General features: G+C 36.3%; 1 protein-coding gene across 6 annotated transcripts in view; it reads left to right on the top strand.

Annotated features, from left to right (window-relative positions):
- Positions 1-7,793: 7,793 nt before the first annotated feature.
- LOC107668486 (BTB/POZ domain-containing protein kctd15-like) overlaps positions 7,794-14,815 on the top strand; it is a 28,659-nt gene continuing 21,637 nt past the window's right edge. Inside the window, exons 1-2 of one of the 6 annotated variants that reach the window (XM_016460371.1) lie at positions 7,794-7,963; positions 10,539-10,714. In XM_016460371.1, coding sequence (XP_016315857.1) covers positions 10,551-10,714 — 164 coding nt within the window. In that variant the 5' untranslated portion in view covers positions 7,794-7,963; positions 10,539-10,550. The other 5 variants (XM_016460368.1, XM_016460367.1, XM_016460370.1 and 2 more) reach the window with 5 other exon arrangements.

Below are 14,815 nucleotides of genomic sequence, written 5' to 3'. Positions count from 1 at the left end.
ACAGACAGACAGACAGACACAGACCGACACAGACAGACAGACAGACACAGACCGACACAGACAGACAGACAGACACAGACCGACACAGACAGACAGACACAGACCGACCGACACAGACAGACAGACAGACAGACTGACCGAACGACCCACCGACACAGACATACAGACAGACACAGACCGACCGCAGACAGACACAGACCGACACAGACAGACAGACAGACACAGACCGACCGACCGACACAGACAGACAGACACAGACCGACCGACACAGACAGACAGAGACAGACCGACCAACCGACTGACAGACAGACAGGTGTGAGAGGAGGCACATGTTCTCACTGAGCTTCTATTAGTGTAAGTCAGTGTTGTCTAAGCAGTGCTGACCTGACAGATGACGCTGATGGTTTGATTGATTATCTGCACTCTCGTGTTCACGTGCATTAAATGTCCTGAGCTATGAAAGAGCCGCCGTCTCTGAGCAATAACATAAGAGCAGAATTACCGAAACACATTCCCTCCATGTTTGTCTTTTGTTCTGACTGTTATAACTGTTTGTGTATTTCATTTGCCTTAGAGAAGCAAATTTAAGCCACATAAGAAAAGAAAAAAAATACATAATGCTTTGGTAAATCATAATTATGACAAGACAATCATCTCATAAATAGGACTTTTTTATAATAATTTATACTTTTCATCTCTTAAATAGGACTTTTTATGTTATGACACTGATTTATAATCTCATAATTGACTTTTTGTCATAATTGTGAATTTTAATCTCAAATTTTACTCATAATTTTTACTTTTTATTCCATAATTATGGATTTTAATCTCATAAATATGAGTTATTTCATTATTTTGACTTCATCTCATAAATAACATTTTATGTCAATTATCATTTTCATGTCATCATTTTGATTTAGATGTTTAGATTTTAGATTTTTTAAATGTATTTTTATTCTCATAAATATGACTTGGTATGTCATAACTGTGATTTTGTCATAATTATATATTTTTAACTCATAATTTTGACATATAGGCTAATTGATGTTTACATCTCATAGATATAACTCATAATTATCCATTTTTATATCATAATTTCAATTTAATATGTCATGATTTGCATTTGTCATTATATCAACTTTTCATCTCATAAATACAACTTGTCATAATTATGAATTTCTGTCATCTCATAAACAGGACTTTTTATGTATTTTTATTCTCATAAATATGAATTAGTATGCCATAATTTTGACTTCATGTCAGTTATGGACTTTTATCTCATAATTTTGACTTTAAATTTGTTATTTTCATAAATATCACTTTTTATGTCATAAGTCTTTTAATTATGAATGTGATCATTTTATGACTTTTCATAAATATGGAGGTATGTCATTATTTTATGTCATAAATAAGGATTTTTATCTCATAATTTCGATATATGTAAAATTCTATGTCATAATTTTTATTTATTTATGCCATGATTTAGACTTTATCTCTTAATAATATGACTTTTTTTGTGTCAGCGTTAATTTTTGAAAAGCCATTGTTGGCTTTTATTGCTTTTATAGGCGCACTGCCGTCGCCCAGAGCCATGGATTCTTCAGAGACAGATGCACAACGATGAGCTCAAGAAGCCTTTCTGATGTTCCCATGACAGAAACATTCACTCAACGTACCAGACAAAATATACACCATGGCATAAATGTGAAATTCAGAATTCAACTATCGACTCTGTTTCAATTCATAAGTGTGAATGTGAATTGAATTGTCCACAACGCACTATCGTGTTCTGCTTTATAGCTGAATTTAATTTGTTTATAATTGAGGAACTTTACACAGTTAATGAACTGAACTGAATCAACACTGCAGAATTTGGATTTATATATATATATGTGTCATAATTATCACTTTTAATATGATTTACCAAAGGTTTTTTTTTTTTTTCGAAAAATAATTACATGCATAATTAATAACTTACATAATTACTTATTATACTTACATAAACTTACATTTTATATATATATCATCAAATATATATATATAAATTAAGTTTTCCCTCCATGTAATGCATGAGTTTGTATTAATAAATAAACTCTACAGAAAATAACACAATGCTTATTTTAAAAGTGACATTTAATAAATAAAAAAAATTAATAAATAAAATTAAAAAAAAAATTAAAAAAAATAAAAAAAAAATAAATAAAAAAAAATATATATATAGTCTAATAAAATAAAAAAGGCTTATTAAATCAAATGTATTTCCTCCACAGCATGTAGCTAGTCTTGTTTTATCTGTCTACATTAAATATCTGCTCGATAAACTCAAGCACACAGCTGTACAAACACGTGCATATTTTCTCTGACAGTAAAATACCCGCTTCACAGCAGAACAGGAAGGCCATTGAATAGGCTCAGATAACCGTAAAATAATAATAGGAGACGTTGAAATGCAGGGCTGAAAATAGAGCAGCGTGGAGGCAATGAGTTGGGGCTCAGCGCTTCCGGCGTGACTATTAATGACACCTGCTTTAGAGCCGGAAGGCCTGATTGTTATTCTTATAGGGTCATGCATTAATGCATATGTGCTCATTTACATACACGCCCCCCTCGCCATGTGCATTCCCATATCTGAGTGATTATTCCTTTTGCTGGCTATAATTCAAAAGCAGCATTATTCAAAATATCAAAAAACAGTTGATTATGGCATGCTGCAAATATGGCATCCATCACTGTGACATTTAAAGAAAGGCAAAAAGCAAAGATTGGATATGTTTCCTCATCAATATGGAGATGCTGCGTTAATTTTTGAAAAGCCATTGTTGGCTTTTATTGCTTTTATAGGCGCGCTGCCGTCGCCCAGAGCCATGGATTCTTCAGAGACAGATGCACAACGATGAGCTCAAGAAGCCTTTCTGATGTTCCCATGACAGAAACATTCACTCAACGTACCAGACAAAATATACACCATGGCATAAATGTGAAATTCAGAATTCAACTATCGACTCTGTTTCAATTCATAAGTGTGAATGTGAATTGAATTGTCCACAACGCACTATCGTGTTCTGCTTTATAGCTGAATTTAATTTGTTTATAATTGAGGAACTTTACACAGTTAATGAACTGAACTGAATCAACACTGCAGAATTTGGATTTATATATATATATAGGCAATATCTTATGTCTGTGTATTTTTCTACAATTTTATAGTAATTATGTAATTATTTCCACCACATAAGAAAAAATCATGCTTTGGCAAATCAGAATGATGACATAAAAAGTCATAATTATGATATATAATAGAAATTGACAAAAAGTCATAATTATGATATTAAAGGTGATTATTATGATACAGAATTGATATTTATGAATGAAAAATCAAAATTGACACAAATCCAAATGTCATATACTTAATCGAAATTATGACATAAAAGGTGATAATTTTGACACATATTTATAATGATGTCAAAATTATTAGATAAAAATCCATAATTAAGACATAAAGACCTAAAGTTGTAAAATGATGACATTATAAGTCTAATTTTTTTTCCAGATTTGACACATTTCTCTAATTCAATGTTTTCAGATACATTGAAAATGTATTTCAAAAATAAGTTGAATATACTGTAAGTCTGCCAAATGCATAAATGTAAAGCAAATGTATATATAAAAACTAATAATAATTCTAAAATCAAGAAATTACTGGCAAACTGAACCTTTCAACATGTAAAACTTTAATATTAGGAACGTGCAAATAAAGAGACACAATAAAACAGTTGAAGCTTTTATAATGTTTCCTTTAAAAACAAAGTTCTTCTAAAATACAGAAGTTTTAAGGGACAAAAAACTGAGGACTGATTGAGGACTTATAAAACATGAAAGTGTGTTGCTGCTTGTGGAGATTGGCATCATTACTGCTGCCGCACTTTCTACAGGAGCATTATTTCTTCTCATCTTCATGAACTGAATTCTGGAAATCGTCTTCAGGTGGCTTCAAACATCTTCTGATCAGACCTCAGCCAGCCTGACACTAACGTGACGCACTCTTAATGAGGTTCAGTGCTCAGCGGCACAGAGAGGGATGTCTAAAAGATCTTTATTTTTATTATTAACAGAGTTTGTGGCAGAATCCAAACTCTGCCATATTTAAAACTTTAAAATGGTTCTTCGTGCACTCTTCATTACAGACAACTACACTTCAGCTATGGAAACTATACAGATTAGATTTCAACTTTGTTGATATATGAAGGTCATATTATGACTTTCTCAGAACCTTTTCCACATGCCTTCATTAGTCATTTTTCCCATACTTTTTAAATACCTTGTGCATATTTTTACTGTTTTATACTCTTGCAAATAAATATATCATAAAATATTAATATATTTTTAAAACCATGATGATTTAAACGGGGTTATTATATTTAACTAAAACCATGAAAAAATAATTACTTGGAATAAAATAAACATTAACTGAAATAAAATATCAAATAAAAATAAAAAATTTGTCTAGTTGCCAAGGCAACATTTTTCATTTTCATTTAGTTTAACGATGTACTAAAATAACTGAAACTAAAACAGAAAAAAATATTAATAAAAACGATAAAGACATATTTAAAAAAAATTTTTTTTTTGAAAATGACACAAAATGCACTAAAACAAAATGACTACAACTTAAAAATGAAATGAAAAATGACTAAAAATTAAGTGAAAACAGAAAATAAAAATGAATTCAAAATCTTAATAAAAACTAATATTTTCTCAATGATACTAAAGTAACACTGAATGTAAACATGATTTATTTCAATATTATTATTTATAATTTCCGTATTTATTAGGTGAAAATGACACTCGTTTATTCACATTTGATTAGTGACTATTATACACTAACTTATTTCAAATTAATTTAGAAAAAAAATTAAATGTATGTATTAATATTAGTGATAATATAATTTAAAAAATGTAATTATTCTTATTCATTTTATACCATAACTTTTCTAAATCTTCCAAAAATCTTCAAACATTCTTTGTATTCCCAGGTTTAAATAGAAACATCATATATTTTCAATGTACTTTCAGACCTCTGGACCCAACATTGTTTTATTTGCCTATTAAATCCTCTTCTTCTTCATCATTATCATCAGTTTTCTGTGAACATCACTCTGAGCTGTCAAACGGACCAGCACAGTGAATCTGACCCGCTTCAGCTTCTCCTCTCACAGACAGCACGGCAAAACCCATAAATTACAGGAATTAACTGATGGCAACTAAAACACCCGGGGCAACTTTGTAAGCTGTTTAAATCTTTAAACTTACAACATCTTCTGCACACGGCTGTAATTGAACGCACTGCAGGGCTGTTGTATTAATGAAGGGGAAACTACAAACCGCATTCAGTCCTGAGGAAAACACTCTCTGGCCTCAGGACGCTTTTCTTCTGTATGTGTCTGATACCTGCAGGATCGCTCAGCTTTCCTACTTCTGTAATCAGTTAAGCAGTTGTTTTGAAAAATATTCTTGCTTTATGCATTTCATATGTTAACAGATGATTATCGATTCGAATCAATTCAACTTTATTGCCATTAGGGCTGCAGAACAGCACATTAATACATTAGGAAACTAGTTGTTTGCTTTAATATTTCTACTTTTTTACATTTGATATGTCATAAATCATAAATGTTGACTTTTATAATTGTTCTACTTATATGATAACAACAGGTTCTATTGTGACAACTTACCCCAAATAGTGTAACAACATGTGTTGCTATTGGGGCATGTTGTCACAAAAGGTCAATGTGTGTTATGTTAATGAAAACGAAAGTAATAAAGAAATTGCCTCTGAAACTGTATTTTCCATGCATAACAATCATATTTTAATTTACATTGTGACAACTTACCCCATTTAGTGTGACAACATGTATTGCTATTGGGGCATGTTGTCACAAAAGGTCAACATGTGTTTAATGACCTCAGTAGTATTTTGTAAATGTTCAGTAGTAAATAAATTGAGACTGAAGCTTCTTTGCCATGAGCACTGCAGAACAGCACTGCAAAATGATGTATTATTATTAATGCATTAGGAAATCGGGGCTAGTTGCTTGCTTTAATATTTCTTTTTTTTTTTTACATTCAATGTGTCATATACATTGTTGTTTCATAATTGTGTTACTCTTTAAAATCTGCTGAAACTCCTGCAATAATGGAAGGTTCTATTGTGACAACTTACCCCATATAGTGTGACAACTTATTGCTGTTGGGGCATGTTGTCACAAAAGGTCATTATGTGTTTAATGAACTCAAGTTTTTCTAAATGTTCTAAATTGACTGAAACTTTATTGCCATGATCACTGCAGAACAGCACTACATTCGCATTATATATTAGGAATTCTGCATTTTTTAATTGTTTTCACATATGATGTGTCATAAATCATACATTTTGGGGTTTCATAATTGCTTTACTCTTTAAAATATGCTGAAACTCCTATGATGACAACGGGTTCCAATTGTGACAACTTACCCCATATAATGTAACAACATGTGGTACTATTGGGGCATGTTGTCACAAAAGGTTCAATGAACTAATTCCGTAAATGTAAAGTGCTGTAGTATTTTTGTACTTGAGAGATGTTAATGTTTGTGTCTATATAGAAACTGATACAGACATTATACAGAAATTGAATAAAAATGTGACTAGCATTCTACATTACTGAATTTAATTCTATATATTTTCCTTATTGGAAGTCAGGTAGATCTATCTTTCTGTTTATCATCCCTCCATTCTATTACTGTAATAAAATGAATCATTATGTTCTATTCTACCCTTTGAAATCTGTCATTCCTCCGAACGGACACTGACGGGCGCCAAACATCACGGAACGCGTCGTTCAGCATCAGTCCTGCATGCGAGATCCACAGTAATTACGGGTCTCAGCGCAACATCAATTATTCACACTTATTTACACGCAAATAAACAAACATTCAGATAAATAAATAATGGAGTACCTGCGCGGGGAAAAGCGGCGGGGCGCGCTCCGGCACAGCTGATGCCCAACACAACTGTCTTTATTTGTTTGCCTGCTGTTAAATAAATTAAAATCCGTCTCGAGAAGTGTACGATTGTGTTTGTGTGGGTTTAAACCGACGTTGTGCCCCGTTTGCACGAGAGATCCTGCAGCAGACGTCTCCATCTAGCCGTGCGCAATAATTGAAATGGCGCATTTGGCTGAGGGCGCACAGTGAATGATGTCCAGACGTCATTTGCTTTTAATGGCCTCCAGGAAATTTGCCATTACAGTGCTCACAGACATTAGAGCACAGAGAGGAGCGAGGGGGAAAGCGCCACATGCATGAGCACCAGATCCAGATTTTCTCTTTGTAAAAAGAATACGCGTCTTTTATCGCCACTTTATCAACAAGTTCCAGTGCGCCTCCCGCTTTAGCGAGAGCGAAGAGAGACTTTTACTCGTTCAGGGAAGGAAAATGTGTTGCCTTTGTGAAAGAGCCTGGGGGAGTATTACATCAGACGAAATGACAATGATTAAAATCAGCCTTTCTGCCTCTCCAAAGTCTCAGGAACGGCGTGGTGGCACTTGACTGATGCGTAAACCGTTATACGCTGAACTTTAAACCCTCGCCAGCTATTTTTACTTTGCGAAAAAGCTAAGCGAGGCTAAATAATCGAGGGGGATATCGGGTTTGCATCTGTTCCAATGAGTCTGCTCGGGTTTGAGTTAATTGTCCTCTAATCCCGTGGCCCCAGAGGCGTTTGCGCAGCCTGGAGCCAGAATTCTTCTTTCGGCTCTGCTCTGATTTAGAGGCGGATTATTGGCTTCCTTCTGCCCATAAGCAAAGCAGCAGATTCACCGTGGCCAAAAAAGACAGTGGCGAGGCTGATATACGCGACCGAATCAGAGTATTAAGAAATAAGAAGATCAAGAGGGGGAAGGACAGCTCTGGTGTCCTGGAGAAGGTAAGACGGTCCTGCGCGCTTTTGCGCTTGAGCTCTGAACGCGTCCAGACAAGCAGCAGCGCAGCTCGCTATAGTCGCCCAGACCCCTACGCCACCTATGACATGTTTTAATGCAGCTTGACGCGCTTTTCACTCCGGACAGGAAGAGAATAGCTAGGCTGGATCGTTTATCGGATAGAAACATGACCGAGAGCGAGCGAGCGACGCGAACCTTCATCTGGGAGCCGATTGATCAAACCGGACTCGGAGCGCGATTCGGACACCTACGATGTTTGAAACGGTACCATTTCCACTTAAATCTCACCTCAATGTAGAGTAGATGATTCATGTGATGGTGCTTTTGTGGTTTGCCGAGAATGAGTGCAGCGACGCGTCCTGAAACGCGTTCACGCTTCATGTCCTGTGACATTCTTTTCTGATTCCGTAAGCTTATTAAACACCCTAGGCATCGAGGACCTGTGTTATTAGGAGGGTATATGCCTCATTCCTGAAGCTTTATCGCTGGGAGTGAGACGCCATGTTGTGAAACGATCTGAATTGAAGTTTTAACCCGTAGGGCACCGACCTGAAACTGAACTGAGAATGAACGAAAGATGGAAAAGTGTGTGTTGATTTCATTGTAATGTGTTCCGAACGTTTCCACGAACGTCTTCCAGAAGGCATTTTACAGATTCCTCCATTAGCTGTCGAACACAAACGTGTTTGGTGACAGGGAAACCGAGGATTGGATGAAAACCGTCTCAAAGTTAAGGGTAGTTCAAGCTAGTAACCAGCAGCCCAAGATGGTTTTGGAAGCAGCTTAGACTATCTACCGAAATGCAGCATCAAGTTTTAAGATGTATTTCCCCAGCAAACACAGAATGCTTTCCAAACATTAGGTTCAGGACGCAGGAGGGTTTTTGTGTGGAAACCTAATCTGTAATTATTATTTATATGTTGCATTCTTATAATCTGGAGTATTTTGAGTTTATAAACATGAGTCATTTTCCTCATGTTTATATGAAGCTTGACCATCTTGACTTTTCTTTACTCTTCTACCTGGTCCCTCCTATTAACAAAAAGAGAGAGAGAGAGAAGGGGCAGATCCACTGTATTCCCTCAGCATTAATATCTGGGCTTTTGGTTACAACGCCCGTAGCTATATGGAGATGAGGGATAGCTTCATATGCCAAAACGTCTTAAGTCTTTTTTTTTCTTTCAGTGGAATCTGTAATGTATCATCTTGCTTGTGTATTAAATGAACATTAGTGCTGAGGGCTTGGTGGCAACACCCTGGAAAATTCTCCCGTCCGCCTCCAGTGCATGGCCTCCAGCGCTGGAGCTGAGCGGAGCCCGTAACAACCGCCTTCTGTTTACCATGTATGGTTAAAATAACAGGCAGGCAAATGAGCCAATGCATGGAAGAACTTGTCGTTGAAATCCCTTTGAACTCCAGGTTCACAATGAAGCAGTCTTTCTTATGACAACTAGAATAGGTTAAGTCGTGTTTCCATGTGGCCCTGCGTGATCCGGGCATTGTGAGGTAAAGTTCTGACTTGTATAAACAAGCCTTTAGGTTTGGACAGAGTTAACGTCTTTTCAGTAGACAATCTTCCAGTGAAATTCAGGAGGAAAGTGGGTTCATGTGTGAATGCACTTTGATTCAAATCAAAGTCACTCTTGCCCGTACAGTAGTACAGATTTATTCTGAGCACTAGAAAGTGTAAAATGCATATCAAAACAAGCCTTTACATTGGCGTGCATTCATTGAGCAGATAACTGACAGAATGCCACAATCCAAAGATTCAAAATTGCTCTGAAAAGAGCTAGAACAGAGATGAGACCGTAAAACAGTAATTTAAGGTTGTGCATTGACAAATGCAATTTGTGCATTACAGTTCAAGCTAGTAGACCAGCTGGTCAAGATGGTTTAAAAATTTGTACAGTATGTGGTTCCCATTTGATGTGGTCCCTATATTAAAAAAAAGTACATTAGAATTTGCCAGATGTAAACAGAGAAATTGCATTTTAAAAATTCAGCATTTGTGCACTGAGAAATTGCATCTAGATTTTTCTTAAAGATTTGGAAGATGATTCCAGCATGGAGGTCCAGTGATGCTGGAAGTCGAGCGATTCTCAGTTCACTAACAGTGGATTTGTGGTTGGAAGTGATGCCTGGCGTTCCACGTGAACGCGCGCAATGCCCTCGTTTCCCAAATGTTCAGATTGGTTGCTGAAGTGTCGGAGGATATCACGTCTAACACATAACACGACCTTTAATTAGAAACTTGCCTTTTTTTTTCTCTCTTTCCCATCCCTGGAGGCGAACACCTCGCATATCTCTCTCGCTCTCCCTCTCTCTGCAGCGTTAATAAACATCCTTGTATCCTGCCCTCGAGCTGCACCAGTGAAAAGATGCAAACATACTTCATTAGAGTTGTGGCAATAATTTGTAAGCTAATTATGCGATGGGGCAGATGAGAAAACGATCTGATAAGACTCGCACAGACGCTCAAGGTGGGAGAGACGCTAAGGCACCGTGAAGGCACATCAGCAGCATCATTTCTCCATGGCTTTCCCATTTGTCTGCTTCCAGGAAGGGAGAAGCATGTCACGCCTGTCTCTGACCCGGTCTCCGGTCTCTCCTCTGGCCACGCAGGGGATTCCACTGCCGGCTCAGCTCACCAAAGCCAACGCGCCCGTTCACATCGACGTGGGTGGCCACATGTACACCAGCAGCCTGGCGACCCTCACCAAATACCCAGACTCACGGTAAGACCCCTGGCCTCTTGTCCTGTTACATAAAAGCATGCATCCAGAAGTTTAATGGCAAAATGAATCAGCTTTTCGTTATTTATGTGCACTTTGTGTGCAAATGTTTGCTTTTAGCATTTTTACATTATACAAACCATTTTGAAGTGTTAGAATCATTTTGCTTGACGTACAAGAGCACATTCATTTAAACCTTTTTTTGGTTCAATTAAATTATTTTGAAACTCTTTTTGGCATAAAATGAAGTTTAAGATGCTCTTTGGTCTTGTTCGTGTAGCTCAGTAAAGCAAAGCAAAGCAAAGTCACATCAAATACTGAGACATTCACAAATGCATCTGCATTTTGGTTCATTTTCTTAGTATTTAATAAAGTGCTCTCAGACTGTATATGTGGAGTGTTTGTCTGAGTGGTTTACTCAATTAGAGCTGATTAGAGGCTAATTATCTGTTCTGATGACATGTGAATGTGATCAGAATTCCCTGTGACTCGTTCTGTCTGATCCTCGATTGTGACTTTATTAGGAGAGAGACAGAAACGTAAGCGGTGCACTCGTTGCTTTCATCATAGAGTGAGATTAAGTCTGATTTCTGAACAGAGAGAGAGAGAAAGAGAGAGAAAGAGACTTGTTTGAACATTTAGAATATTGAATTTCATTGGACTTGATCAGATGATAAAAACCTTTTTAAGTATTATGATTGAAACACAATGCAAAAGTTTGTTTTGAGTCTGTACAGTTTGCACCAACAATTTGTATTGTTGCTATTCTGTGAGTGCTATCATTTTTTGCATCTGTTTGTATTTTAATGGGTAAAGCAGTGGTTATAAAGTAAATACCATTGTTCTATTCTATTAATTTGTTCACTTCAGTCATGCATAAAGATGTCTAAATGTCATTGCATTGAAAACAGTATCAAACTGAGTTTCTGTATCTGCTCAAATGCTGCAGGATTTTTTTTCTCTTCACTAACTTATCTTTTCTTCATCATTTTGAAGTCTCAGTGTCTTTAAATAAGCTGGTGTTTTTTTAGTGGATGAAGCTTACGCAGGTATCAGAGTGTAAATAGTTTTTGTCTTCATTTTCAACACTAGATTTGTTATTTTATTATTTCAAACTTGTGAAAAGTTTAGCATGAAAACAACAGATCAAAAATGTGATGTCAGTAAGACTTTTTAAAAGAAATTATTACTTTTGTTTAGAAATTATGCATTAAATTCCTTAAAAATGACAGTGACAAAGACTTTTATAATGTTAGAAAGATCTTGAGCAGCAAATCAGCATATTAGAATGATTTCTGAAGGATCATGTGACACTGAAGACTGGAGTAATGATGCTGAAAATTCAGCTTTGATCACAGAAATAAATTACATTTTAACAGATATTCATATAGAAAACAGCTGTTTAAACTGTAATAATATTTTACTGTTTTGACCAAATAAATGCAGCCTTCATGAGCAGAAAAGACTCTTTTAAAAACATTAAAAAATCCTAAACTTTTGTGCACCTAGTGCAATGACATTCATGCATTAAGTGTATCTTAAGTGTCCAAATACTTTTTGCAGTAACTGCCAGCATTTAACGCGTGCTTTCATTTGAGTCCACAAAAGACTGACCATCTGCACACATTAGCACCTGCTTTCACTAATCACACTGACAAGTGGGAAACCCACTCATGGATGCAAACACACACCGGAGCAGCGACAGTTAAACAAACACTCTCCCAGCGTTGAGCCTCAGAGGCCGAGCTGACAGCTGAGAGAGTCCAGTTAAAGAACCTCAAGTTGATGGTGTCTTTTAATAGATTGATCCCTTAATAATGCAGAGCGTGAAAAGAAACTCGCTCTATAACTAATGTGTGAACATTCATCTCCCTCCAGCTCAGTCTGCTGAAGTGACAGGACATATGAAAGTTTCATGCTCGTTCTGTGGGGTCTTTCTGACAGAGATTGGTAGGATGAGGGCGGTTGTGAACAGCAGCTAATGATCGTGAGCTCATGTCAAGTGTGTCGTGAATGTTCATGCTGGAGTTATCGGTCATTTATGCAGGAAGATAGCCAGATCTGTTGACCTGCATCACTTTTATGGAATTACTTAAACGAACAAAATATATTTTGTTTATTGCTCTTTTAAAAAAAAAAATTCAGTGCACGTGTTTAAATGTTTTTATTTGGAATTTCAGCAGCCGATCATTTGTAAACACTTTTTTAAAATTCAAACACATCAAATTTGCGTTATAACAAAAATGCATGAAACAAAAGAAAAAAAGCACAAAATGCATTAAACAGATTCACACAAAATAATAAGAATTCAACTGTAATATTAAAATAAAAAAGTAAGAATAATTTTAAATAAGTTCAAAATGTTTCAGTGCATGCAACAAAAAATAAATACTTGTTTCACGTTCATGAAAGTGAAAGGAAACACAAGGTTTTGACTCTTTGAAGTTGAACTTGTTTACATCTGGAATTAATATCTGTTTCATGCGTTCCAATCACAAGTGTTCAGTTCTAAATTTAGGGTGTAAATTGGATCCAAAGCCTTTTGTGACTCACTCATAATGTATGTGTGATCAGATTTGTAGACTTGCGTCCTGGACCCGCCTACTCACCTGTCAGTCATTTACAATAACGTATGCATTTATGCAGATGCTTTTATACAAAGTGGAACAAAAGCAATTTGTCACAGAGCCAACAATATTCATAATATACAATGTCAGGTTTATTAGACAACTAGATTAGGAAGCAAGCTTTTTTTTTTCAAGCATGCATGCAATCATGCATATATTGTGAAGTCTTGTGCATGTATTTGTTTAGGGCTTTTCCGTGTTTTTCAATTAGGTGGATGTGTTGCATGCATTGACACAAGTAATTTGCTTTTGGATCAATACCAGATGTGAACAGGACCTCAGTGTCAGGCCAGACTGGTGTTTGTTCGCTCAGATCTCTCTTTTACACGGCTGGTCCTGTTAACAGAGGAAGTGAAGACAGTCTGACAGGAAGACAGGCAGGACAGACGCTGTGTGCGACTGAAGCAGTTCTTTCCCGTTTGTCTTTCAGAGACACAGATTCACCTGACAGAGGGAGAATATCACGCGCTCAGGTGCTGCCGCTGATTTACTGAAAGAAAACAGAGAAATAAAGAGAGAGAAACAGGCTGCATTCACACACTCAGTGTCTGGGATTGATAACTCGGGTGATCCTTTGGTTCTCTCTTGACTACTTAATCCTGAAAAATGAAACTTCTTCAAATCGTTTTTCCCAGAATACAGGCAGACATTCAGGTGGGTTTTAGTATAATGTGTTTTTGACTTCAGCGTCCAGTTCACATGGACGTTAATGAATATGCCTTCCGATAACTTTAAAAATTTTTATTATATTTTTATATATTACATTTTCCTACCTTTGTACCTACCTAAGAACTTTTTTTTTTCAGTTAATTTAGTATGTGTGTGTGTGTGTGTGTGTGTGTGTGTGTGTGTGAGTGCGTGTGCGTGCGTGTGCGTGTGTGCGCGTGTGTGTGCGTGTGTATGCGTGAGTGTGCGTGTGTGTGTGTGTGTGTGTGCGTGGGTGTGTGTGTGTATATATATATATATATGTATATATATATACAGGGTGTGATTTGTGAAAAAAGCAGAGAGGGGGATGATTTTGAAAACTTTTTTTTTTTCAGAGAAAGGCTTAAAAGTAACCTAATGTTAGTGTAATCTGTTAACAAAGCACATCATAAACCCGTCTTTTTAAGCACCAGATAATGTGTGTCATGTCACAAAATGTTTTTAATACGACTGAAACTGTAGGCTGTTTAACGTGATCACAATTTAATAAAAACATTAGGCTGATTAATTATTTAATTTCAACGGTTGTCCAAACAACAAATAAATTATATAGGAAAGTGAGCAAAGAACATTTACAGTATCAACGGAGCTTTTTGAAACTCATAAGTCATTGCGTTGCAAAATGATTCACTCCAATCGGATCGCGTATCGGGACTTCAAAGCGCGTATCGCGAATCATTTGTTTCAGATCGAGACTTCAGCACTGTTCGCGGCGGGATGTTTTTTATCCCCACCGGAGATAAAAATAATTCAGCAGAGGCAGGGATGC

This window comes from Sinocyclocheilus anshuiensis, unplaced genomic scaffold (genome assembly GCF_001515605.1).
Source record: "Sinocyclocheilus anshuiensis isolate Anshui unplaced genomic scaffold, SAMN03320099.WGS_v1.1 scaffold2085, whole genome shotgun sequence".
Taxonomy (NCBI): Eukaryota; Metazoa; Chordata; class Actinopteri; order Cypriniformes; family Cyprinidae; genus Sinocyclocheilus; species Sinocyclocheilus anshuiensis.
This window is presented reverse-complemented; position numbering and strand designations above follow the sequence as displayed.